At 40.4% G+C, this 27,403-nt stretch overlaps 1 protein-coding gene across 1 annotated transcript in view; it reads left to right on the top strand.

The window, feature by feature from the left end:
• Nucleotides 1-3,170: 3,170 nt before the first annotated feature.
• Nucleotides 3,171-27,403, top strand: part of LOC110498682 (polypeptide N-acetylgalactosaminyltransferase 18) — an 88,167-nt gene continuing 63,934 nt past the window's right edge. The window contains exon 1 of the mRNA XM_021575326.3: nucleotides 3,171-3,669. Coding sequence (XP_021431001.2) covers nucleotides 3,429-3,669 — 241 coding nt within the window. The 5' untranslated portion in view covers nucleotides 3,171-3,428. The remainder of the gene's footprint in view (nucleotides 3,670-27,403) is intronic.

Here is a 27,403-nt window from a genome sequence, read left to right on the forward strand (position 1 = left end):
ACACAATCATGAAGTGGAACGACATTTATTGGATATTTCAAACTTTTTTAACAAATCTAAAACTTAAAAATTGGGCGTGCAAAATTATTCAGCCCCTTTACTTTCAGTGCAGCAAACTCTCTCCAGAAGTTCAGTGAGGATCTCTGAATGATCCAATGTTGACCTAAATGACTAATGATGATAAATACAATCCACCTGTGTGTAATCAAGTCTCCGTATAAATGCACCTGCACTGTGATAGTCTCAGAGGTCCGTTAAAAGCGCAGAGAGCATCATGAAGAACAAGGAACACACCAGGCAGGTCCGAGATACTGTTGTGAAGAAGTTTAAAGCCGGATTTGGATACAAAAAGATTTCCCAAGCTTTAAACATCCCAAGGAGCACTGTGCAAGCGATAATATTGAAATGGAAGGAGTATCAGACCACTGCAAATCTACCAAGACCTGGCCGTCCCTCTAAACTTTCAGCTCATACAAGGAGAAGACTGATCAGAGATGCAGCCAAGAGGCCCATGATCACTCTGGATGAACTGCAGAGATCTACAGCTGAGGTGGGAGACTCTGTCCATAGGACAACAATCTGTCGTATATTGCACAAATCTGGCCTTAATGCAAGAGTGGCAAGAAGAAAGCCATTTCTTAAAGATATCCATAAAAAGTGTTGTTTAAAGTTTGCCACAAGCCACCTGGGAGACACACCAAAAATGTGGAAGAAGGTGCTCTGGTCAGATGAAACCAAAATTGAACTTTTTGGCAACAATGCAAAACGTTATGTTTGGCGTAAAAGCAACACAGCTGAACACACCATCCCCACTGTCAAACATGGTGGTGGCAGCATCTTGGTTTGGGCCTGCTTTTCTTCAGCAGGGACAGGGAAGATGGTTAAAATTGATGGGAAGATGGATGGAGCCAAATACAGGACCATTCTGGAAGAAAACCTGATGGAGTCTGCAAAAGACCTGAGACTGGGACAGAGATTTGTCTTCCAACAAGACAATGATCCAAAACATAAAGCAAAATCTACAATGGAATGGTTCAAAAATAAACATATCCAGGTGTTAGAATGGCCAAGTCAAAGTCCAGACCTGAATCCAATCGAGAATCTGTGGAAAGAACTGAAAACTGCTGTTCACAAATGCTCTCCATCCAACCTCACTGAGCTCGAGCTGTTTTGCAAGGAGGAATGGGAAAAAATGTCAGTCTCTCGATGTGCAAAACTGATAGAGACATACCCCAAGCGACTTACAGCTGTAATCGCAGCAAAAGGTGGCACTACAAAGTATTAACTTAAGGGGGCTGAATAATTTTGCACGCCCAATTTTTCAGTTTTTGATTTATTAAAAAAGTTTGAAATATCTAATAAATGTCGTTCTACTTCATGATTGTGTCCCACTTGTTGTTGATTCTTCACAAAAAAATACAGTTTTATATCTTTATGTTTGAAGCCTGAAATGTGGCAAAGGTCGCAAAGTTCAAGGGGGCCGAATACTTTCGCAAGGCACTATACATGTATCACTAGCCACTTTAAACTATGCCACTTTGTTTACATACTCATCTCATATGTATATACTGTACTCGATACCATCTACTGCATCTTTCCTATGCCGCTCTGTACCATCACTCATTCATATCTTTATGTACATATTCTTTATTCCTTATCACTTATGTGTATACGGTAGTAGTTTTAGAATTGTTAGCTAGATTACTTGTTGGTTATTACTGCATTGTCGGAACTAGAAGCACAAGCATTTCGCTACACTCGCATTAACATCTGCTAACCATGTGTATGTGACGAATAAAATTTGATTTGATTTGACTAGTTGAGTATCTGCGGCATCAGCATTTATAGGTTCGATTACAGGCTCAAAATGGCCAGAAACAGAACTTTCTTATGAAACTCGTCAGTCTATTTTTGTTCTGAAATAAAGGCTACTCAATGCGAGAAATTGCCAAGAAACTGAAGATCTCGTACAACGCTGTGTACTACTCTGTAACGATGTGCGCTGAGAGTCGGGAAGCAAGTTCAGGGAGTGAGTGCTTTAATAAATGAACGCAACATAATACAAAACAAGAACCACGAACACACAGACCAGAAACAATAATGTCTGGGGAAGGAACCAAAGGGAGTTAAAGGTAATCAGGGATGTGATGGAGACCAGGTGAGTCTGATGACGCGCAGGTGCACGTAATGATGGTAACAGGTGTGCACCATAATGAGAAGCCTGGTGACCTAGAGGCCGGAGAGGGATCACATGTGACATACTCTTTTCACAGAACAGCACAAACTGGTGCTAACCAGAATAGAAAGAGGAGTGGGAGGCCCCGGTGTACAACTGAGCAAGGGGACAAGTACATTAGTGTCTAGTTTGAGAAAGAGACACCACACAAGTCCTCAACTGGCAGCTTCATTAAATAGTACCCGCTAAACACCAGTCTCAACGTCAACAGTGAAAATGTGACTCCGGGACGCTGGCCTTCTAGGCAGAGTTGCAAAGAAAAAGCCATATCGCAGACTGGCCAATAAAAATAAAAGATTAAGATGGGAAAAATAAAACATTTCTACGTGACCCCAAACTTTTGAACAGTAGTGTAAATTGTAAAGAATTTTGTCCATAATGTATTTTTCGTTATGTGTCGAACCCCAGTAAGACTAGCTGTCGCCATTGGTGTCGGCTAATGGGGATCCTAATTAATCAAATAAAAAATTGTGACAGTGTGTGACATGCTCTGAAGGTCTATACAGTATGCTTACTGGATGTGAAGGGGGGACTGATGTTAGATTACTAATTACTTGGGTACCAATAAAGTCTATAAAAGGAGGCCTCGTGTGGCCTCAAAAAGTAATACATCATAATGTCCCATCTTATTGATGAGGATAAAGACAAGAACCTTTACAAAAATCGCAGTCAATTATTGATGAAATTGTATTATTACGGTATTGAGACATTATCTTTACCCACACACCAGACAGACAGACAGACAGACACACACACACCTGTTCCACACTTCAATGGAATTCCAACGGGTCGATGTGCTTGACTCAGGTGATCTATAAAGCTCACGGCACCTTCCCCTATTTGAAGGACGAGATAATTGTGGAGAACACGCGTCCCACGCGCCAATTGGATTGTGTAATGATCGGATATGCAGTGTACATTTCCAGAGGATTTCATTGGCCGACTGCGCTGTGCCTCAGATTAATTTGTAGCAGCGGCTTTCAGGTGGTGCCCAGTATATGCAGTACTGAACATTGCATCTACTAATTTACGTTTCTGTGTTAGCGTTGCTGTCAGTCTCCGCAGCTGGAAGGCTTTAGCCCTTTGCTGCAATGTTATAATCCTGCACTGAAGCTACCGTTTTGTCATTGAGTTTTGTAAGCATTTTCTATTGTGGTTGTATGCGCACTGGACCGTATGGAGGGATGTCGCGATGATGGTCTGCTCTAGGAGAACCAAAACTTTGGTGTCGACATGCGTTATTTTGAGTGGCATGACCAATATTGTCTGTCTTCTCTACGTCGGCTGGATCACTAATTATGTGGCCAATGTGAACACCAAAGTCCCAGAGCCCGAACTGGAGAGGAAGTTTGAAGATGACAACAAGGGGGAAACTCTGAAGATTATAGAGCGACTGGACCGACTGGAAAATGTGGTCAACCAACATATCCAAGGTTAGCCTATTCATAGACACGAACTTCCTTTAGCGCATATGGACGATAGTATATTTTGGCAGGGGAGTTTTGTTAAAATCCCCGACGCTTGTTCTAGACTAAATGTTAACATGCATCGCTTGCGGTAAGATTTTGGAAACACAAGGAACGTATATTTCATATCAGCGATAAATAATTTCCAAAAAACAAAGGTTAAATTATAACACACAGGGCCATAACCAGGGTTTGAGTTTTAGTGAGGTCCAAAGGGGTGGGGGTACTACTACTAATAATAATATATATTTTTAGTTGAAGCTCATTTACTGCAATTCTATAAAATATATATATTTTTAATGTTATTTGGACAAGAGCAAAAACAAGAAAAAATGACCCTAGCCATCATCACCTTGGCTGATGTAGGTCCATTCACCTCAGTCTTTCTACAAACACAGGACTAAATTGTCATACTTGAGTAAAAGTCACCCAGGAAAAAAAATGTTTGAGAAAAAAACGAAAACTATTTGGTTTTAAATATACTTAAGTATCAAAAGTAAAAACGTAATTTCTACTTCCATATATTAAGCAAACCAGACAGCATAATTGTTTTACTTATGTTTGGATAGCCAGGAACACACTCCGGCATCATTTACAAACTAAGCATTTGTGTTTAGTGAGTCTGCCAGGGATGTTCTCTTGATACGTGGTGAATTGGACCATTTTTCTGTCCTGCGAAACATTCAAAATGAAATGAGTACTTTTGGGTGTCAGGGAAAATGTACGGAGTGAAAAGTAGATTATTTCCTTTAGGTGAAGTAAAAGTGAAGTAAAAGTTGTCAAAAAATATAAATAGTAAAGTACAGATACCCCCCCCCAAAAAAAATAAAATAAAAATAAAATAATATAAAAAAATACTGAAGTAGTACTTTAATGTTTTTTTACTTAAGTACTTTACCCCACTAGTTATAACACTGAAAGAGGGGAAATCTGAGAAATTATTCACATTTACATTACACGTAGCATTGGTGATTTTTAGAACTGTATTGATTGCATTTTAATGTAGGCTTATAGGGAATATAGGCCATGTGGAGATGTTCATATTGAAACATGGCTGCTTTTTTTTAAAGTTCCTAGCTTGTTTGATAAGATTAGTACATATTTTCTCAGGGGATCCCACATGGTACACCGACTCCAAGTTTAGGAACCACTGTACTAACCTCTCTCTGTGCTTGCTTCCTCTCTCTGTTTACTCTGCTTCCTCCTGCATGCATTGCAGCCTGCCTCAGCCTCACCACTGAGCACCACTAGGCAATATTTTATTTGTTTGTAATTTTTACCCCCTTTTTCTCCCCAATTTCGTTTAATAAGATCTTGTCTCATTGCTGCACCCCACTTCTTAACAACCACTCGCTTAACCTGGAAGCCAGACAGCTGCACCAATGTGTCGGCGGAAACCCCGTTCAACTGACGACCGAAATCAGCCTACAGGCGCCTGGCTCGCCACAAGGAGTCACTAGAGCGTGATGAGCCAAGTAAAGCCACCCCTGGCCAAACCCTCCCCTAACCCGGACAGTTGTACAGTGTTTCCTCCAACACATACATGCGGCTGTCTTTCAGGTTAAGCGGGCAGTGTGTTAAGAAGCAGTGCGGCTTGGCAGGGTCGTGTTATGGAGGACGCATGGCTCTCAACCTTTGCCTCTCCCGAGTCCGTACGGCATTTGCAGCGATGGGACGAGACTGTAACAACCAATTGGAGATCATGAAAAAGAGGAGGATTTTTTTTTTATAATGACAACAGAAATAATAGTTATTAGTATGTATTTAATGTCAACAGCTGATCTGAGGGAAGACAATATGGAGTAAACTGGATTTTTTTTCCCTCCCCTGATCTCTTAACAAGACAATCGAGAAAGCTGCTGGAATATACTCTAAATAATCATGTTATAGAAATGTAATGATATTGAACTCAAAAGATGCCTAACCATTGAACAGAGCAGTAGCTTATCTGGAATATACTCTAAATAATCATGTTTCACTAATTATTTACGTAAAAATGTACTTTTGTAGTTTACTGAAGAAAGACCTAGTACTACATTACCTGTAAACAATAGTGAATTATTACAAAATGTACAGTCATTCATCTCAGAGTAAATGTTTTACATACAATTCAGGCATGGCCACAATTGCTCTTGAAGAGCTGCAGGGTTATGCAGGCTTTCTTGTTCAAGCCCAGTTCTACCATACCTGATTCTACCTGTCAAGATATGGATGAACAGCTGAGGTCTTGATGAACAGCTGAGTGGTAGAATCAGGTATGGTAGTGCTGGGCTTGGAAAAAAAAAGGCTGCATAATCCTGTGGCTTGTCAATAGCAAATTTGGTAACTCCTGGTACAAACACTATGACAAACTGCTGAGAAAAACCTGTAAAATTCAAAGTCATTAGACTAGTACAAAACACTTTTTAAAGAATGCATATTTACAAATCTGACATTGCATAGGTGCTTTAAATCCTTCAGCTACCAATGTTCTTAGTAATGCTGTACACAGCTGTCCAACTCCAGTAAAAGAGCACACATCCCCACATTTTGTAAATGGCAGTATAAATTTGAAAACAGATAGGATTACTCACAGATTTGGAACAGCCCGTGCATAAGTGCTACTGATAGTGTGCGAAGTAATGTGTGCACATGAATAAACGTAAGTCGTTTGTCAGTGCCACATGGGGCAGCTTGACAAATTTCTCAAATGACAGAGGCACCTGAAAAGGAGGAATGTTTACAACCTGTACAACTTATCGCATGCATTTGTACTGTAAGGATGGCATGCATCTGACGGATGAGGGCAACAACGTCTTTCTTGAGAGTTTGAGAGCTGGTCTCTTTACCGTTCGCACTAGTACATGTCACACTCCCTGTTTCTTGCCACTTGGCAATGCCCAACAAACCCAAATGCTCTTTTAATAAGAGACCTAATTAATGAAAATAAGCACTCAACTGGTGCGCCTGTGTGTCGGGAAAGGCAGGGTGGTGTAAAATAACAATAGGAAATAGAATGGTCAAAATATCCACTTCAGTAGGCGAACCCAGAGCAGTGACGCTACGACCCCTGTTATAGATACGTCAACTTGACACTACTTAGATGGACAGTCTGGTGATGACAGCATGCGTTCGTTGCATGTTTTTGTTAATTAACTCAGTACTGGTGGAACGTTTTTCTCTTACTTGGTAAGAAATGTAAAGTCTAAAACAGTTGATGGGTTAAACGGTTTAATTCATCACATAGCTAACCAAGTTAGCAAGCATGACATTTTCTTTTGACTGCGCACAGGTCTCGCAAGCAATGATCCTTATGTTGTTTTACCTGGATGCTTGTGTGCAATCCGCACCCCTGCTACTTTATACTTGTGGATGGAAAATTCAGGTTTTCGGTAACACATTGAAAAGTAACTTGTGTTCTAATGACAAGAAGAAAATGTAATTGACAGAGGGAGCAAGCATACTGAATGAATGCATAAATTAAGGGCTAGAATTTGCACTGGATCTTCTAACCACGATGTATCTGTTCTGGTGTGCGTGTATTATAAATTAGCAACGTGACCGTTTTTCCAAACCTCCCGGAATTTGGTGTATCTAACTGGCTATAATAGCAAACATGGACTTTCGCTATCTTATTTGTTTTAGCACCGAATACAGCAGTTTACACAGCTGACTTCAGACCTATGAAAATACTTCCATAGCAAAATATACCTAGCTAGTTACCTACCTTTTGCTTCTAATGTTGCACGGTATATCGACGCTTCGTTACTTTTTCGATACTAGTACATGAAGATGGTTTGGTAATAGAATGTGTTACTTTCGGCACTTCTGTCTAATGTGTCTCACGGATCAAGTCTGTCTATTAGCTCAGCCGACCCCTCCACTTACTCGTTGCTATCCTGCACTGGGAGTCTGGGATGCATCATGTTAGCTCCCCACTCATGATGCAGTGAAGTTAAAACACTTTAATAATGTGACACTGCATGTAGAAATGTTAAAACTGTTAATTGCTGTTTGCAAAACAATGTCCATAGACTACAGTGGATGAAGATGCAGGTAGCTTCCAGCTTTGTAGGCAAACTTTCCTTGCTAGCTGACAGATAAAGCTAACATCAATTCACTACCCTAGTACTTTGTTTGTTATAAACCATAATGCAAAATGTGCTGATTTCAAAGCTGATTGCCTTCAAAAACTTTATTCATTCACTTATTTGGTCTCTCTCCCCCATTGCCTCCATGAACTGACTGCCTCGTGAATGAGAGCGCACATTTTTATTTTGTTGATCAGTACAATAAAATAAGTCCCAAATCGAAGGGAAACGGATTGCTTGACATTTGTAGCTCCTTGAAATGAGCTAAAACAAGCGAAATAATGCAATGCATGTGCACACCTATTGAATATGCATTCACCTGTATTGTGGTTAGGCCTATGTTACGTCTTGATTTATCCACTATATCAATAGAGATTTACCTTTCAAATAAGTTATTACCATTATGTAGTTAACTTGGTAAAAACAAATTCAAATTGTTTGTATAATTGAGTCATTAATGCATACATGGCTGTTGGAAAAATATAAAAATATATAGAAATGTAATGATATTGAATTCAAAAGATGCCTAACCATTGAACAGAGCAGTAGCTTATCTGTCTGGATCAAATGGCATTCTGTGACTGGCCAATATGCCTTCTTATTTTGCCCTGGTATCATGTTGGTATCAAGTATTGCGATACTTAACCTGGTATCAAAGTCAAAATTCTGGTATCGTGAAAACACTATTTGCTTCTCATCCAACTGGTGTAAGCTAGCTAGCTACATCTGCTAGCCTTCTACTAGCTAGCTGCTACTGTTGCGCAGAAACCAAGTTGCACGTGGTGTTAGAACTCCGAGATTTAGCTGAAAAGATGTTAGCATTGTCAGAAATGCTACAAAAAGTTAGTACATGGTTGTTTTTTTTATTGGGCAGAAATGTGCATGTGAGACCGGTAAATGGTGAATTTTAATAAAAATCTGTTGTACCTACAAGCTTATTCAGTCCACATGGATCTAAGTCTAATGGTCACCTTATGGACACTGTAGCCTTGTTTAATCCGACATCTAGATTTTGAGAGGTTTGGGCCAAAATCATTCTGACCACCCTAATGCTTACGACCTTGTCAAAAAATCTGTAATAGTGGTTCTTGTTAACGTTTGGACGGATCATGATGAGGGGAGTGTGTTGTACCTCCACGTTGATTAGCAAATTTTCATAGACATCGGTGTCATATTGGCTACAGATGATGGCAGGGAGATTTAAATTTAACATTGAGCTCTAACCAATGCATACTATACCGGAGAAACTATAATTCAGGAAATAATGTACTTTCTGGATCAAAAATGGGCTTAGGTGGTGGGCATGGCACGGCGTGCGGTCTGTGCGGCTGAATTTTAAAGAATTGTTTTGGACCTTATCTTGGCGGTGTAGAGAAATTGTTGCATTTTTAAGCCAATTTCCTGCAATCCTTCTAATTTCTCCATGGAGCTGAGAGACATTTTTGCTGTTTTGAAGCAAATTTCCTGCAATTCAATGCATTTTGCCATGGCTAGTGCCATGGTCATTTGCTCAAACATAATAACAAATTCTATACCTGCTAAATTCATTGTTTTTGGGGAATTTTCAATTCCCCCTCACTGTCTAGCTTTTATTTAGGTGATTTGTTAGTTCTCAAAGATTATCTTTTTAAATCTGTAGGTCCATTATCTTTTCTACATACTTTATCTGGTTTTAGTCGTTTTTAAGTTTACACTGAAAACGGTTTTCCATCCTGAAAATGTGTTTAAATTTAGGTGACCTACTATAAAATAAAATGTAATCAAAACTATTCCATGTAATGTGATTATCAATCTTAACCACATTGTGTTAAATTCAAAGTATTTTATATTGTCCTGTCCAGGTACAGTTAAAGGAGTTAAGCAATGCTTTAAACACCATGCTAAAAGAGGATTAATAGTTTACACTAATAAAACATGATGGACATATACAAATAGCTAGGAACTAGTGCACTTCACACTGGAGGTCAGAGTGCAGAGTGACTCAAATGCTGGTGGTGAGATGATGAGTAAATTTAGCACTTGGAGCATTTGGCAAGTACTCCCATAGATGCACCCCTGTAGCTGGTGCCATGTTATGTTCTTGTGACTGGGTCTGTTTATGTTGTCAATGATATCTGTTAGCAGGGAGCTGAGGAGATCACTTGACAAACTGTGGGACCTTAAAATACCTTTAATGCCTATAGCCTAATTCTCCCCAAAATGTGTAGGTCTATGTCCAATTTTGCCCTTTATGATAAAACGAGAGATGCCATGGAGTTTCACATCTTTGCAGTAAACTATAGGGTGTGTTGGCTCTCGTGTGTGTGTGTGAGTGAATGTTCATCAAACATTCAGTACATGACTGCAGTTGTGCTTTATGTGTACAGTAGAAGAAATGTCAGGTCTTGCATTAGAAGGTTAAGAATGTTTCCTATTAGATAACACCCAACCCTGTTCCCAAGGCAAGCTGACAGGGAACGTTGAGGCCCGCGCCAAATGATTAAAATGCAGAAGGGTCCTCTCAGCTGCTGGATTGGCCCTCACTAGACCTATAACGCTCATCTTTTAATTAAAGATAAGAGGGACTGCCACTGCAGTTGATCCAGAACCCCCCCCCCCCCTTGGGAGGTTCATAATGGACTCATCCTCCATAGGAGACAGTCAGTAGCATTTTGGAGTTATGACCCACTCCACACCCACCTCCTCCTGAGTAGGGGGGAGGATTCCTCGTGCATAAAGTATGCATGTCTCACTCTTACCTAAGCAATGTGTCACCAAGTTTGTAAAAAAAAAATAGTGTGTAAAAAAAACCCATCAACAATAACCTTCAGTCATTGCATTTTCAGCTCTTATCAAAATGAGTAAATACATTTTCTCATTAATATTGTATTTTTCAAATTATCATTCTCAACTTTTGTATATTGTCCCATAAAATAACCTGTACTCTTAATTTTTTGTTTCCCCACGACCCCACTAACAGTCACAACCTCAACTTTGAATACCACTGCTGTGGAACATACATCAGAGCAGACTGTGCATATTTTTTTCATACGTGCTGTATCTAAGAACTAGTTGTTTTTTTACCAGTGTAATAGTGCAAAGTAAAACATTTTGGTGATATATATATATATGTATGTATGTGTGTGTGTGTGTGTGTGTATATGTATATATATATATATATATATATATATATATATATATATATATATATATATATATATATATATATATATATATATATATATATATATGAATGTTTGATATATTTATTATTTATATATAATATATATATACACACACACATATACAATTTTGGTGATACAGTTAATGTGACAGCTTTCATAAAGTAATCATAAACTTAACAAAGTAATCATTGCGTAAGGCGAAAGCACACTTTTTACGAAACCAGACCACACAGATCAGGGCATCTACATTTCGCATGGTCCCTTCCTCCAGTTTGTAAGATAAGTGTCAGTGCCTTCTGCCTGAGAGGGGCTTATTTCCTCAGAATCCATTAAAAGCAGGGAGTCCGGTTTTCACGCTTGTCTGAAATGTCTGATTACATTGTCATCTGAGAAGAATGACACGGTGCGGCAGCCTGCTCCGAGTTTGTATCCTGTGACGAGGCAGTGCTTTACTTTATTTTATTCATTTTTTAAATATTTAGTGAGGCAAGTCAGTTAAGTTAAGAACAAATTCTTATTTACAATGACGGCCTACCCCGACCAAACCCTCCCCTAACCCGGATGATTGTGCCAATTGTACGCCGCCCTATGGGACTCCCGATCACATCCGGTTGTGATACAGCCAGGGATTGAACCAGGATCTGTAGTGACACCTCTAACACTGAGATGCAGTGCCATAGACCGCTGCACCACTCGGGCTTGAAGCGGATGAGGACATTTCAATTACCAGCACATCCTCCCTTATTGAGTCTGACATAAACTGATCTTAGTTCAATTCACTCTGTTGGTCCAGATTTAGCAGAGGTCGCCCTGGAAACGCTCTGGCCATAGTTACCACACTGATGACTCGCTCTTGCAGCACACATTATTCCTCAGGTTTCAAGTGCCACTTGCAAACATTCCATTCAATTGCTACTGCAATATGCCTAGAATGAACTATCTAGAAAATGACCGTCTCTCACCAACATTTTAGTTGCCCATGGATTCATTACAACAGTAGTGAGAGCTTCAAAATGAAATGGGAGATTGAGTATTATAAACTGTAGGTAAAAGTGACTGAGGAAAAAGGGGGGAGCAACAGGAAAGCAGCTGATCGTTTGTTGTATCTTCATGGAGAATAATGCTGCATCGAGCAGAAATGATGTTTTCTTTTTCATTTCATTTCCTCACTCCTACTCCTAGAAGGGATCAGCATGGTGTTGGAATACTATGACAATCTTATCAGGGCTTTTTACATTCATCACTTTCAAGTGCGCTGCAGTGCCAGTAATTTATTTTGGGTCAGCTCATTATGTCTCTTTTGCTTGACTTGTGTAATTTTAATGTGCCTGAGGAAGATCTTTGCTACTTTGCCTTGTTTTTCAATGCATTTGTATGGTTGCTTTAAGATGACACACAACACCCTTTCACATCATTTCATTCTCCTGGAGCCTTTGATTGGAAACTGAAAAGAAGTCATAATCACAAAGGAGATGGAATCTGTAGAAAGGGAATGCTGTGGTACTTGAAATAGAAGGCCTATGTTTTGAAAGGTCTTGATTTGGCTGTACAGAGAGCATTTTTCAAAAGAAAATAAGTACCATCTTTATATCAGTGCTGTGAAATAATTTGGTATTATTTATCGACCCTGCCAAAGTTCTATCAAAACCCTTTTCCAGCCACCACAGTCATAGACTGTTCTCTCTGCTACCACACGACGAGCGGTACCAGAGCGCCAAGTCTAGGTCCAAGAGGCTTCTAAAAAGGTCCTACCCCTAAGCCATGAGACTCCTGAGCATCTAATCAAATGGCTACCTAGACTATTTGCATTGCCCCCCCCCCCCCCCCCCCACGCTGCTGCTCTCTGTTTATCATCTATGCATAGTCACTTTAATAAGTCTACCTACGTGTACATTTTACCTCGACTAACCGCTGCCCCCGCACATTGACTCCCGGTACCCCCTGTATGTAGCCTCGCTATTGTTATTTTACTGCTGCTCTTGAATTGTTTCTTTTATTTCTTATTTTTTTAGGTATTTTTCTTAACTGCATTGTTGGTTAAGGGCTTGTAAGTAAGAATTTCACTGTAAGGTCTATAAATGTCTACACTTGTTGTATTCGGTGCGTGACAATTTTTTTTATTTGGTACTTTTAATGATATGACCCATTTTTATACATGTACATAGAAATCCTTTAGGATTGCACATTCAGCAAGTCACAAGCAGAGGATGCTCCTTTTGATTCCATTTTCCCTTTCACTGTGTTGGTGGCGCTCATAAAATGCATCATACCTTCAGAATTAGCAGATAGCCCATTTGATATCCATGTAGAGTTTATTGCATACTTATTCCATATTGTATAGCATACTAAGGAGTATAATGATACCAAGTTGTTTTCTGTATCATTTACGTTTCACAGATCATAGGTAGATCACAAAAGCTATGTATAGGTCGTGATTTTCTCAAATAGTTTGATACAAATGTAAAAAAATATTTCAAACATTGTTCATCCCCTTTTAAGTTTCTATGTGAGAATTGCCAGAACATTCTGAGGTACCAGAAGGAGTAGAAAATATTTTTGGTGTGGTATTGCCCATGAATAGATAGATCTGTATTTCCTATTGAGCTGGGACTTAGATTACCTCATTCCCAGCTGTTAATGAGGAGAGGGGGTTTGTTAGATTGTGAGACCAGATGATACGCTATGTTTTCCACTTGTAGGCAACAGGAAAGACAAAGGAAGAGTGGGATATCAAGGCCGTTCCCTGTTAATCTCGCTTGATTGGTCTATGATTATATAGATTATGATGCGAGTGCATCCCTCCACATTAAGGTTGACACCGATCCGACTGAATCCAGTGATTACAAGCAGCTAGGAGAAATGTAAAGTTCAATCTTGTTTCTAGCAAAGTTTTTCTCTCATTACAAATATGAAATGCCTTGTGATGGGATTTGAGAAGTAAAGGTTATAAGGGAACTGTTAATTTCCTCCATTGATGTGTACATTAAAATTCCGTTCTCCTTTAGAGGTCAGTGATCAAATTAGGCTCTCACAGCTGGATATACTGCTGAATATGCACAATCAAAAGATCATAAAACACGTGTCTTTTTTGACTAGATGGATTTCACAGTAGATTATGTTGGGGTAATCTGGCTGTGAGATGCAGATGTGCTCAGCAAGGGAGGCTTTGCTATAGATGCCCCCAGCCTGTCAACTGTGAATGTTGCTTGATTTGAAAGAGAACTAGGCCGTGAACCATTTGATTCCATTGAAGCTGTTTTTAGTCGTTAGTGCTAGTAACTCCCCATGGTTTTATTATATTCTAACCGTGAATGGCAAATAAACCAGGAGGAGGTTTTTAATGGGTGTTATGCTTCTGTTCTAAGCTCTCACATGCTATCTCTAGCTCTGTAGCTGAAGCTAAGGCTTTTCTCTTTGCAGTGTACTGGATAAATCTGCCTGTCCACCCATCTATGCTGCACTGCACTGATTATTGACAGTAATCCCCATAGTTAAATTTTTTTTTTTTAAATAACTTGATGTTTCACAGCCAGAGACAGTAGATTATTGTTTTGTCCAAATATATGGAGCGTTTTCTGAGAAGTCATTCTGTAAATCGTGAAGAATCCAAGTTCCCAGCTCAACAGACTATGTTAATAGAAGTCTCTCTTGCTGCTAAATGAAATAGTTTCTAATTTTCCATTGGCAATGAAGTATTTTTCTATGCCCACAAACTACCCAGGACCACCAGAGGAATGATTTGCTTATTCACTGTGTAAGGCAGCATATAAAATACAAAGCAAAATTCTATAAATTAGATTCTCTGACCTATAGGGCAAGCAGAGGATTACTTATTTTTATACTGCCAGTATACCAAAATACTACATTTTAAAATGTTTCTATGAGAACATTTGTTCTACAGAAAAGTAATTGCAGAAAAGCATTCACTGGCTGGAACTTGCATTCTAGGGAAGTTAATTGTGGTCAATGAGAGGCTGTCTAGAGGGAGAGTTCAAAGCCACATGCCCAGAGTGTGAATGAGTACCATGGGGACTGGATGGTCAGATTATCTATTGACCCATGGCAGCTCCTTGATGATGACAACCTTTCCTTGTTCTGAGCCTCTCCTTGGGGGTTGGGCTCCAATGTCCCTGCTGTGGCAGACTGTGCTGTGTGGAATTAGTAGATTATGATGTTAGATCTGGCAAACAAACTGACATTGTGTATAGTTCATGGTTTCTTTTTAAATGGTATTATTGTTTAAGATGTAAATATCAATCTGTTAAGATTTAACTTAATTGATTAGTTAGTTCATTGATCTTAGGTGTTCAATTGTGCCTTCAATTTGACATGAACAATGTTGTATGGTGCTTCGTACTTCCTGTATGTATGTCCTGTATGTCAGGTCTCTTCTGAGCTCAGACAAACCAGCCTGTGACTGTCAAGCTGTGACAGTAAGCACATTGACAATAGGAGGGGAAGAGGTCTGTGTTGGTTCACTCAGCATCCCACCATAAGTCAAGTTCAGCGTGGTTGAAAAAGAGTAATTTCTGTGTATGAAAAGAAAAATCCACTTATTCTGAGAGAGCCAGATTAATCATCTGAGTCTCATGAACACACCGTCCTGCTCCTCCTGCTGTCATGACTTCTACCACAGATTGTGAGGGTGAAACTGCTATTATATATGGTTCACAGATGAAGCCCAAACAGCACAGGGCTATAATAATTACCATATTCTCTCCTGGATTATAGTATTAACCTTGTAATTAGAAGCAATGGGATGTAACTCCAGATTAATTAGGCAAACAGAGAGAGCCTGTGTGGAGTGCTAGATAAACCTGTGAGAAGTGCGAGAGTTCTCTCATCTCTAAGACTCATCAGGGATAAGTAGCAGCGTACAGACCGGGATAAAGTTGAGAGGAACAAAGCAAATGACTAAACAAACACGCACGCACACACCCACATGCCTACCTACTCTCGCCCACACCAGTCTCAACGTCAACAGTGAAGAGGTGACTCTGGGATGCTGGCCTTCTAGGCAGAGTTGCAAAGAAAAAGCCATATCTCAGACTGTCCAATAAAATATTAAGATGGGCAAAAGAAAACACACTGGACAGAGGAACTCTGCCTAGAAGGCCAGAATCCCGGAGTCGCCTCTTCACTGTTGACATTGAGACAGGTGTTTTGCGGGTACGATTTAATGAAGCTGCCAGTTGAGGACTTGTGAGGCGTCTGTTTCTCAAACTAGACACTCAAATGTACTTGTCCTCTTGGTCAGTTGTGCACCGGGGCCTCCCACTCCTCTTCTGGTTAGGGCCAGTTTGCACTGTTCTGTGAAGGGAGTAGTACAGTGTTGTACGAGATCTTCAGTTTCTTGGCAATTTCTCGCATGGAATAGCTTTCATTTCTCAGAACAAGAATAGACTGACGAGTTTCATTAGAAAGTTCTTTGTCTCTAGCCATTTTGAGCCTGTAATTGAACCCGCAAATACTGATGCTCCAGATACTCAACTAGTCTAAAGAAGGCCAGTTTTATTGCTTTTTTAATCAGTACAACAGTTTTCAGCTGTGCTAACGTAATTGCAAAAGAGTTTTCTAATGATCAATTAGCCTTTTAAAATTATAAACTTGGATTAGCTAACACAACATGCCATTGGAACACAGGAGTGATGGTTGCTGATAATGGGCCTATGTAGATATTCCATTACAAATCAGCCATTTCCAGCTACAATAGTCTTTTACAACATTAACAATGTCTACACTGTATTTCTGATCAATTTGTTTTAATGGACAAAAAAATTGTTTTTCTTTCAGAAACAAGTACATTTCTAAGTGACCCCAAACTTTTGAACAGTAGTGTAAATTCTCCCCGTAATTCTCCTTTGTTGTAACGGCGCAACAAGCAACCTTGTTTCAGAGAAAGATGTATAATACTATACATCCTCCAATATGTATAATCAGTTACATCATCCAATTAATATGCTATTGTACGACTGGGTTAGATGTATGACACTATGCATCCTATAATTCGTCTCATTTTGTACGACTGCTATTCCATTCATAATGTAACGTAACATGTCATACTAAATGGAGGGTCACAGATTTACATACAGACTAATACGAATTGCTCTGAGAACACATTGCAATATATTACGAGGTAGCTTTGACAGCTTATTTTTCTGTAACGGATGGAAATGGGACCAGGTTAGTAGAGCCGTCGGTGAATAGATGAGTTCGAGAGCTACTCTGTTCTACACAGGATATAGCACAGAGAGAATGAGATGTCCTTGGTCAAGTAGGAGTGCCTACTATAGGCTAATAGCCAAAGAAGGATTATTTTCCATTACCATTACATTTTCAGACCTGTTTTTGTGGATTGTTTTGTTTTCCAGGAGCTTCTAATGAGACATGGCTCATAGCATCACAAGATTGTGCGGTTTGATTTCCTACCGAGAGAATCCCAAAGGCGCTATCATTATTCTATGTATACAGTAGTGATAGCGCGCCTTAAGAGCAACATCCAGAATATTGTATTCTATGCTGTGTACTGCTCCCATGAATGCATACAGTGTATTTGGACAAGATAATGAGTAAAAAAAATATATTGGACATTTATGCTAATCTAATTTGTCTTACTGGAATCAAAAACAATTCTGGCGATGCCTTCAAGAGACCCTTTTTGCCCTCCACAAATGAAGAAATAATTGCCTGTGACATGTTTTGAATTGCTGCAGAATTGTATTTGTCCCTGGAGTGGCTTGAGTCAGCCTTTACCCTGTTAAGGAAAATATTCCTCTAACCACAAGAAAATGCATAGAAAGTACACACCCCCTTCAACTTTTTTCACATTTTGCTGCCTTAAAGAAACAGGAAGTGTGCGGCGACTCCCCCCCATTTCTCCAGTTTTGTCTCTAGCACTTTCACAAATCAGCTTTGGGTGTGCGGTAGATTCTGCCTATTACCTGCCTTAAAATTAAGACTAAAAAGGATTACATTTTTTCCCTACAGATCTACACAACCTACTCCATATTTTCAAAGTGAAAGAAAGTTACAGAACATTGGTGAAATTAAGAGAAACGGAAGACGTCTCCACCGCCCTGAGCTTAATACTTTGGTGGAAGCACCATTTGGCAGCCATTACAGCTGTGAATCATTTTTATTACGATTCTACCAACTTTGCACAACTCTTAGGGCAACATACAGTAAAGTACACTGAGTGTACAAAACATTAGGAACAGCTTCCTAATATTGAGTTGCACCTAATTTTGCCCTCAGAACAGCTTGAATTCGTTGGGGGCATGGACTCTACAGGGTGTCGAATGTGGGAAGCATGTTCACACCATTCTTAATACACACAGGAAACTGTTGAGCATGAAAAACACAGCAGCTTTGCAGTTCTTCAATCAATCAAATGTATTTATAAGTCCTTTTTACATTAGCAGATGTTACTAAGTGCTTATATAGACACCCAGCCTAAAACCCCAAACAGCAAGCAATGCAGATGTAGAAGCATGTTATTGACACACTCAAACTGGTGTACCCTGGCACCTACTACCATACCCAGTTCAAAGGCACATCAATATTTTGTCTTCACCCTCTGAATGGCACACATGTTTCAAGGCTTAAAAAACCTTATTTAGCCTGTCTCCTCCACTTCATCTACACTGATTTTGAAGTGGATTTAACAGGTGACATCAATAAGGGATCATAGACTGACCAGGTGAACCCAAGTGAAAGCTACGTAATGGAAAGAGCAGTTCCTAATGTTTTGTACACACACTGTATATGCATATTTTTTGTCAAAATTGATAAGGCTCAGTACATTTGGTTGGGAGTCATTGATGGACAGCAATATTCAAACCTTGTCTCCGATTTTCAAGCAAATTTCAGTTATGACAGACTAGACTACTCAGGAAGTTTTAACACCTCTTGGAAACCCATTCTGGTGAGTCTTTGGCATACATTGTTTTGCAATTGTCTTGCTGAAAAATACAACTTTATTCCAGGGTTAGGTTTTCAGAAGACTTGAGCTTTGCTCTTTTCATATTTATTTTGATCCTGACAAGCTCACTAGTCCCTGCCGACGACAAGCATACCCGTAACATGATGCTAGCACCACAATACTTGAAAATACAAAGTATCCCTATCCATCAATGATCCCCAACCCAGTTCACTGAGCCTGAGCAATTTTGACAAAAATGATGGATATATGTTGCCCTAAGAGGTGCAAAGTCGGTAGAATCTTAACAAAAATGATTCACAGCTGTGATGGGTGCCAAAGGTGCTTCCACCAAGTATTAACTTGAGGGTGGAGACTTATCCAATTATGATATTTCAGCTTACATTTTTTTTATTTGGAAAATGTTCTATAACATATAAGGGGTACAAATATATTGTTCAAAACAAGCTGTTCACGTACTACTCTGCCCCTCAGTGACTGCTACAGCGGGTGTATAGGCCGTGTGAACAATGCTTGGATTGTTTTGCCAGCTATTTGCTATGAGGGAGAACTACCCCAATGAAATTTATACAATAAAATCCTGTGATTAAAACAGCAAAAAGTAAATGGACCGTCCTGCAGCATTCAAATGTGCTTTCAGAACTTCTCTCGCACCAGGCAGCTTACTTCTGCACACGAGACTAGATCTGTTCTATCAGGTACAGATGGAGCTAAAACAAATTGTAATTGAATAATCACAACAGTCATGGGAGCCTGGGACATGATAAACTGGATATCTACATCCAACAAGAGTCGAAAGACAGAGGGATACGCTAGCTAGACCCTTCTCATTGCGGCTCTGGTAGGACAAAAAAAAAAAAATGACGGTGGCTGGCCAATTGGATTGTTTCCCCCCCATGTTGTTAATCGGTTTTTACTGTAGGTGGTGGGGTTCTGTGGACTAACACCTGGTTTTATGCTGTTTATCACAAAGCATGATACAATTAATTAGCCAGCTAGAGTAATTTTGATAAATAGTTTTGTAGATTTTTTTTTTTTGGGGGGGGGAGGTCAAATTAACCAGTTATCTACCTTTTTGATAACCAGCTAGCTGTTAGTTTGCTAGCTAATTAGCTCCCATGTCAATTTTAAGTCTTTCTAAACTAATATCTGACTAACTTAGAAATATGAAGTAATTTCAGAATGAAAGTTAACTGGTTAGCGCATCATGCTTTGTGACATTATGTTAGCTAGCTAGCTAGCCCAGTTAGATCATGTGTGTTCACTTGTTTCAGCATGCTTGTTGCATTGTCCCTGGTGCATTCTTTCATGAGCTGGCTGCTCGATATAAATAGCAGTGGTTGAAAAAGTACCCAATTGTCATACTTAAGTAAAAGTAAAGATACCTTCTTAATAGAAAATGACTCAAGTAAAAGTGAGTTATCTAGTAAAATACTACATGAGTAGGAATCGAAAAGTATTTGGTTTTAAATATACAACCACCCGAGCCACTGCCTGTTCACCCCCCTATAATCTAGAAGGCGAGGTCAGTACAGGTGCATCAAAGCTGGGACCGAGAGACAGAAGCTGTTTTTATCTCAAGGCCATCAGACTGTTAAACAGCCATCACGAACATTGAGTGGCTGCTGCCAACATACTGACTCATCTCTAGCCACTTTAATAATTACAAATTATTGGATGTAATAAATGTATCACTAGCCACTTTAAACAATGCCACTTTATATAATGTTTACATATCCTTCATTACTCATCTCATATGTATATTCGGAACTCTATACCATCTACTGCATCTTGCCTATGCCGTTCGGCCATCGCTCATCCATATATTTTTATGTACATATTCTTATTCATTCCTTTACGTCTAAGGTAGCTGTTGTGAAATTGTTAGATTACTTGTTAGATATTACTGCATGGTCGGAACTAGAAGCACAAGCATTTCGCTACACTCACATTAACATCTGCTAACCATGTATATGTGACCAATAACATTTGATTTGATGATTTGATTAATCTGTTCAAAACAGTGGCAGCATGTGTAGCAGTGGTCAATTGGTTATTGACAGAGTCCAAAGGTGGGGAGCTTTACACTACTTCAGCCAACGCTTGGCATTGCGCATGGTGATCTTATGCTTGTGTGCCGCTGCTCGGCCATGGATACCCATTTCCTACCCATTTCCTTCCTATAAATATATATATATATATATATACACACACACACACAAGCATGTGGACACCCCTTCAAATTAGTGACTTTGGTTATTTCAGCCACACCCGTTGCTGACAGGTGTATAAAATCGAGAGCACAGCCATGCAGACTCCATAGAACAAACATTTGGCAGTAGAATGGCCCATACTGAAGAGCTCAGTGACTCAACGTGGCACCGTCATAGGATGCCACCTTTCCAACAAGTCAGTTTGTCAAATTTCTGCCCTGCTAGAGCTGACCCGGTCAACTGTAAGGGCTGTTATTGTGAAATGGAAACGTCTAGGAGCAACAACAGCTCAGCCGCGAAGTGGTAGGCCACACAAGCTCACAGAACGAGACCGCCTAGTGCTGAAGCGCATAGCATGTAAAAATCGTCTGTCCTCGGTTGCAACACTCACTACCGAGTTTCAAACGGTCTCAGGACAAGACCTGTTCGTTGGGAGCTTTAGGAAATGGGTATCCATGGCCGAGCAGCGGCACACAAGCATAAGATCACCATGCGCAATGCCAAGCGTTGGCTGAAGTAGTGTAAAGCTCCCCACCTTTGGACTCTGGAGCAGTGGAAATGCGTTCTCTGGAGTGATGAATCACGTTTCACCATCTGGCAGTCCGCCAGCGAATCTGGGTTTGGCGGATTCCCGGAGAATGCTACCTGCCCAAATGTATAGTTCACACTGTAAAGTTTTGTGGATGAGGAACAATGGTTTGGGGCTGTTTTCCATGGTTCGGGCTAGGCCCCTTAGTTCCAGTGAAGGGAAATCTTAACGCTACAGCATGCAATAACATTCTAGACGATTCTGTGCTTCCAACTTCGTGGCATCAGGTTGGGGATTATTGTTATTTATTTTTTGCTTAACCCTTATTTAACAATTCCCCATGCATAAAGCGAGGTCCATACAGAAATGGTTTGTCGATCGGTGTAGAAGAACTTGACTGGCCGGTACAGAGCCCTGACCTCAACCCCATCTGGGATGAATTGGAACTCCGACTGCATAATCGCCCAACATCAGTGCCCGACCTCACTAATGCTCTTGTGGCTGAATGGAAGCAAGTCCCGACAGCAATGTTCCAATATCAAATGAAGATCCTTTCCAGAAGAGTGGAGGCTGTTATAGCAGCAAACGAGGGACCAACTCCATATTAATGCCCATGATTTTGGAATGAGATGTTCGACAAGCAGGTGTCCAGATACACTACACGACCAAAAGTATCTTCTCAAAGAAACTAGTTCAAAAACTTGGCATCATATTTCTGTCATGCTGCTTTGTTGACAACTCCAACCACCTCGTGCCTCGAGTATTCAGCCAATCAGTGGCCGCCACTGCCACAGACATCCGCCTAAGTAAACCACCAGGGTTGTGATTGATTATATTCCAGTAACCTACTGATGCAACCATATCCACTAATTTGATTAATCACCCTAAGCCCCACATTGATCCACTGATCCACCGATATACTGTCCTAGCTATGCCAACTGTCCTGGGGCATGACTGGGCAATGGGCACAGAAGAAGCGGTGGGCATCTGAGTATGTCTCTGAGAGTTGGAGTGCCCATGAGTTTTGCCAGATACCTCATGTTGTGGGCTAGGTGGAGTTAGCTCATGGTTGAGAGTTGGTAAGTGACACTATATATTTGAAACTTTGCAGATGATTGAGGGAATGGGAGCTTTTGGGGATTTTTAACCTTTATTTAACTTCGCAAGTCAGTTAAGAACAAATTATTATTTACGATGACGGCCTACCCTGGCCAAACCCGGACGATGCTGGGAAAATTGTGCGCCGCCCTATGGGACTCCCAATCATGGTCAGATGTGATAAAGCCTGGATTAAAACCAGGGACTGTAGTGACACCTCTTGCACTGAGATGCAGTGCCTTAGACCGGTGCGCCACTCTGACGCCTCTTGTTATTTTTCTGTTTGTCACATAGAGGAGTGGAGCACACTCACTAGTGTGAAGTTCAGAAGTGTTTCCGTTTCTTTTTGATGTGTGGGGGTTTTGCATTTTGATAACAGTGGCATCCGCACATACGATCTCCCTGTGTTACAGGAACCTCCTGAATATTCCACTGTAGTTTATGGTTTATCAAACAGCCTGCAAACATTAGGACGACTATGGAGGTCAAGAACTCAAGGGACGATGTGATCAACTGCTCTGGCATTCAAATTTTATATATACAGTGCCTTGCGAAAGTATTCGGCCCCCTTGAACTTTGCGACCTTTTGCCACATTTCAGGCTTCAAACATAAAGATATAAAACTGTATTTTTTTGTGAAGAATCAACAACAAGTGGGACACAATCATGAAGTGGAACGACATTTATTGGATATTTCAAACTTTTTTAACAAATCAAAAACTGAAAAATTGGGCGTGCAAAATTATTCAGCCCCCTTAAGTGAATACTTTGTAGCGCCACCTTTTGCTGCGATTACAGCTGTAAGTCGCTTGGGGTATATCTCTATCAGTTTTGCACATCGAGAGACTGAAATTTTTTCCCATTCCTCCTTGCAAAACAGCTTGAGATCAGTGAGGTTGGATGGAGAGCATTTGTGAACAGCAGTTTTCAGTTATTTCCACAGATTCTCGATTGGATTCAGGTCTGGACTTTGACTTGGCCATTCTAACACCTGGATATATTTATTTTTGAACCATTCCATTGTAGATTTTGTTTTATGTTTTGGATCATTGTCTTGTTGGAAGACAAATCTCCGTCCCAGTCTCAGGTCTTTTGCAGACTCCATCAGGTTTTCTTCCAGAATGGTCCTGTATTTGGCTCCATCCATCTTCCCATCAATTTTAACCATCTTCCCTGTCCCTGCTGAAGAAAAGCAGGCCCAAACCATGATGCTGCTACCGCCATGTTTGACAGTGGGGATGGTGTGTTTCTTTTACGCCAAACATAACGTTTTGCATTGTTGCCAAAAAGTTCAATTTTGGTTTCATCTGACCAGAGCACCTTCTTCCACATGTTTGGTGTGTCTCCCAGGTGGCTTGTGGCAAACTTTAACCGACACTTTTTATGGATATCTTTAAGAAATGGCTTTCTTCTTGCCACTCTTCCATAAAGGCCAGATTTGTGCAATATACAACTGATTGTTGTCCTATGGACAGAGTCTCCCACCTCAGCTGTAGATCTCTGCAGTTCATCCAGAGTGATCATGGGCCTCTTGGCTGCATCTCTGATCAGTCTTCTCCTTGTATGAGCTGAAAGTTTAGAGGGACGGCCAGGTCTTGGTAGATTTGCAGTGGTCTGATACTCCTTCCATTTCAATATTATCGCTTGCACAGTGCTCCTTGGGATGTTTAAAGCTTGGGAAATCTTTTTGTATCCAAATCCGGCTTTAAACTTCTTCGCAACAGTATCTCGGACCTGCCTGGTGTGTTCCTTGTTCTTCATGATGCTCTCTGCGCTTTTAACGGACCTCTGAGACTATCACAGTGCAGGTGCATTTATACGGAGACTTGATTACACACAGGTGGATTGTATTTATCATCATTAGTCATTTAGGTCAACATTGAATCATTCAGAGATCCTCACTGAACTTCTGGAGAGAGTTTGCTGCACTGAAAGTAAAGGGGCTGAATAATTTTGCACGCCCAATTTTTCAGTTTTTGATTTGTTAAAAAAGTTTGAAATATCCAATAAATGTCGTTCCACTTCATGATTGTGTCCCACTTGTTGATTCTTCACAAAAAAATACAGTTTTATATCTTTATGTTTGAAGCCTGAAATGTGGCAAAAGGTCGCAAAGTTCAAGGGGGCCGAATACTTTCGCAAGGCACTGTATATGAGAAACCCTTACACTACACACCTGCATTATTTCTAGGCTTTTTTATTGTGTCGGGGATTTGGGAAAGGTTCAAAATAAAACCCTGTTTTCCTCCGAACACTTAAGTTAAAGCTGTTCCCAACAGTAAGTAATGGTGCAAGGCAGATTTCCACCAGTCTGTCAGCTGTCCCCGATTGTCTCTTTAAACGAGGTTACTGAAAGTGACTGCTGGGACGTGTTCCCGCCCACTCCTGTGGGTGGCACCACCCGGAGGTCAGGGACAGCAGGCAGACACTTGCATAACGCCTGGTGACTGAGCTGATTGGCTCTCTCTCCTCACTGTCAGATTAGAATCCTACACATCTAACCAGACTGGTACTGAGGGATGTGCAACATCTGTAACAACCACCTTTTTTAAAGAGATTGTTTTAAAGTAGCTAATAACCTCTTGTGGTACATTTTGAATTCCTGGTCTCCATTTATGTAAATGCTTCCATACATGTATGGTAAACAGATTGGTAATTGTAGGGCTTAGAGGGCACAGAGAATTACAACTGCCCTCCCGTCCCAGAGAGGTGGCACTCTGCCACACCTCCCCTGGCTGGTCAGGCACAGGGTCAGCCAGAACTGGGCACATCTCATTCAGCCCTAGGTCTAAATCTCCTGTGCATAGTCCTCCAGCCCAGCATATGACAGCACATCCCAGCCCATCTCAGCCTCTCAGTGAAGGGCCCTCTTCCCCTGTGAGGGCTTCAGTAAATGTGCGTATGCAAGAAATTAAAAAAATATATTTCCCAGGATATGTGAGTGGGCTGTCTGTTCCCATAAGCCTCTCTGGCAGGGAGGTGGTAGGGCGAATATGTGCAAATGTTGTATTTAGTCTGTCAGGGCATGTTTTCCGTTTCCGTCGACTGGCTTCCCTCAGGTTGTCATATTATTTAATATCATTGCAGTGTTTTTGACCTTAGTGTCATTACATTACAAAGGTAAACATAACATCCATACTGTGCTGCATGCCCATAAACTCAACATGGAGCTTGTGTAGCCCTGGTATTCATGATGTATTCACTAACAGAATTTCTTAGCGCTCTTACTATTCCCCCAGTCAACCTTTGTCCCAGGTGTGACGGATGGGACTTGAGCGAGGCCTTTTTCTTCTTTCAATCGGTTTACCTTCAGGCCCATGGTGCCTTGAGAGACACTGTCTGTTTTAGTGGGAGGAAGCGCATTTAGGATTATGATTCATTTCATTCACACTGTCTGAGATATGGGGAACTGGACCTGTAAAGGGGGGAAATTATACAAACTCTACAACACACGATAACACTTAAATGATAATATTATTGCTCATTTGTCCTATTTCAGGACGATGTATTATACATCGTGCATTAAATACATTTGTGATTTTAATTATTTTTTTTTTTTTGCATATCCCAACTCCCCCTGAGACCCTCAGAGTGGGGTCACAGCCATGGTCTGCCATTTATTAATGGCGAGCCTGGAGCATTTAGGGTTAAGTGCCTTGTTCAAGGGCACATCGACAGATTTTTCACCTTGTCGGCTCGGGGCTTAAAACTAGCATCTAGTTACTGGCCCAACACTTTAACCATAAGGCTACCTATCTTGAGGTCTAAAGAAAAAACATCTTAATTTATGTATACTTGCTGGTTGTGTTATGTAATGAATGTTTATTTCATTTGAAATAAAATTCAGACACTACCTTGCTTTCAAACTAAGTCCATGATATTTGAATAGTAAATATTTAAATGATTGTTTCTAGCTCACTTGGCTGTGTTAAATGCAGTGGTTGTAATTGTACAGTAGGAGATGCGAGCAGGTGCAACTTTGCCTGGGAGTGGTTTGAACAAAGGCATCAGCGAAGCACTTTACTCACATTGCTCGCTAGCTGTGGGGTAATTGGTCTTGTGAGGGGGCCATATGTTTCCTAAACTTGTGCCCTGTTTTCCTGATTAGGAGCAGAAGTCAAGCATATTGTGAGCAGAAGTTTGACTGCAAATGTCTTGTTCTCAGGAAAACATTTCAATCTGTTTCACTGAGTATTCAAACTCCAACACACAGATTAATATTTAATTGAAAGGATATAGGTTTGCATAGACAGACAATCAGAATGACTGTAATGAAAGGTCATGTGATGACATGCATTAATTAGTCCTAGTGTTTTATAAGACCTCTCAACTTGATTGTCTCTTGATATATCACAGCAGATTCATCTGTGCAGTCAGGTCTATATCATCAAGATCATTTGGAATCATCTTCATGTTTTAAAGGACGTTTGTACAGAACTAGTAACAATTCTTAATTATGACCCAGCCGGTGAAGACCGGCTGCGACCTGTGGGGAAAAATAAGTTTGACACTCCTGCCTTATACATATGTACCCCCTTATCCAGGTAACACCCAAGGTCCAGATTATATACAATAATGCTTCAAATTCAACAAAATTACCAGAATTGGACAATGAAGATTGTTACAATGAACTTAAAAGTTCAAAGTCCTGACTGTGAGAGAATGAATTGTTCGTATTATGTGTCAGA

The sequence above is a fragment of the Oncorhynchus mykiss genome, chromosome 2 (assembly GCF_057628025.1).
Source record: "Oncorhynchus mykiss isolate SJ-2025 chromosome 2, ASM5762802v1, whole genome shotgun sequence".
Lineage (NCBI taxonomy): Eukaryota > Metazoa > Chordata > Actinopteri > Salmoniformes > Salmonidae > Oncorhynchus > Oncorhynchus mykiss.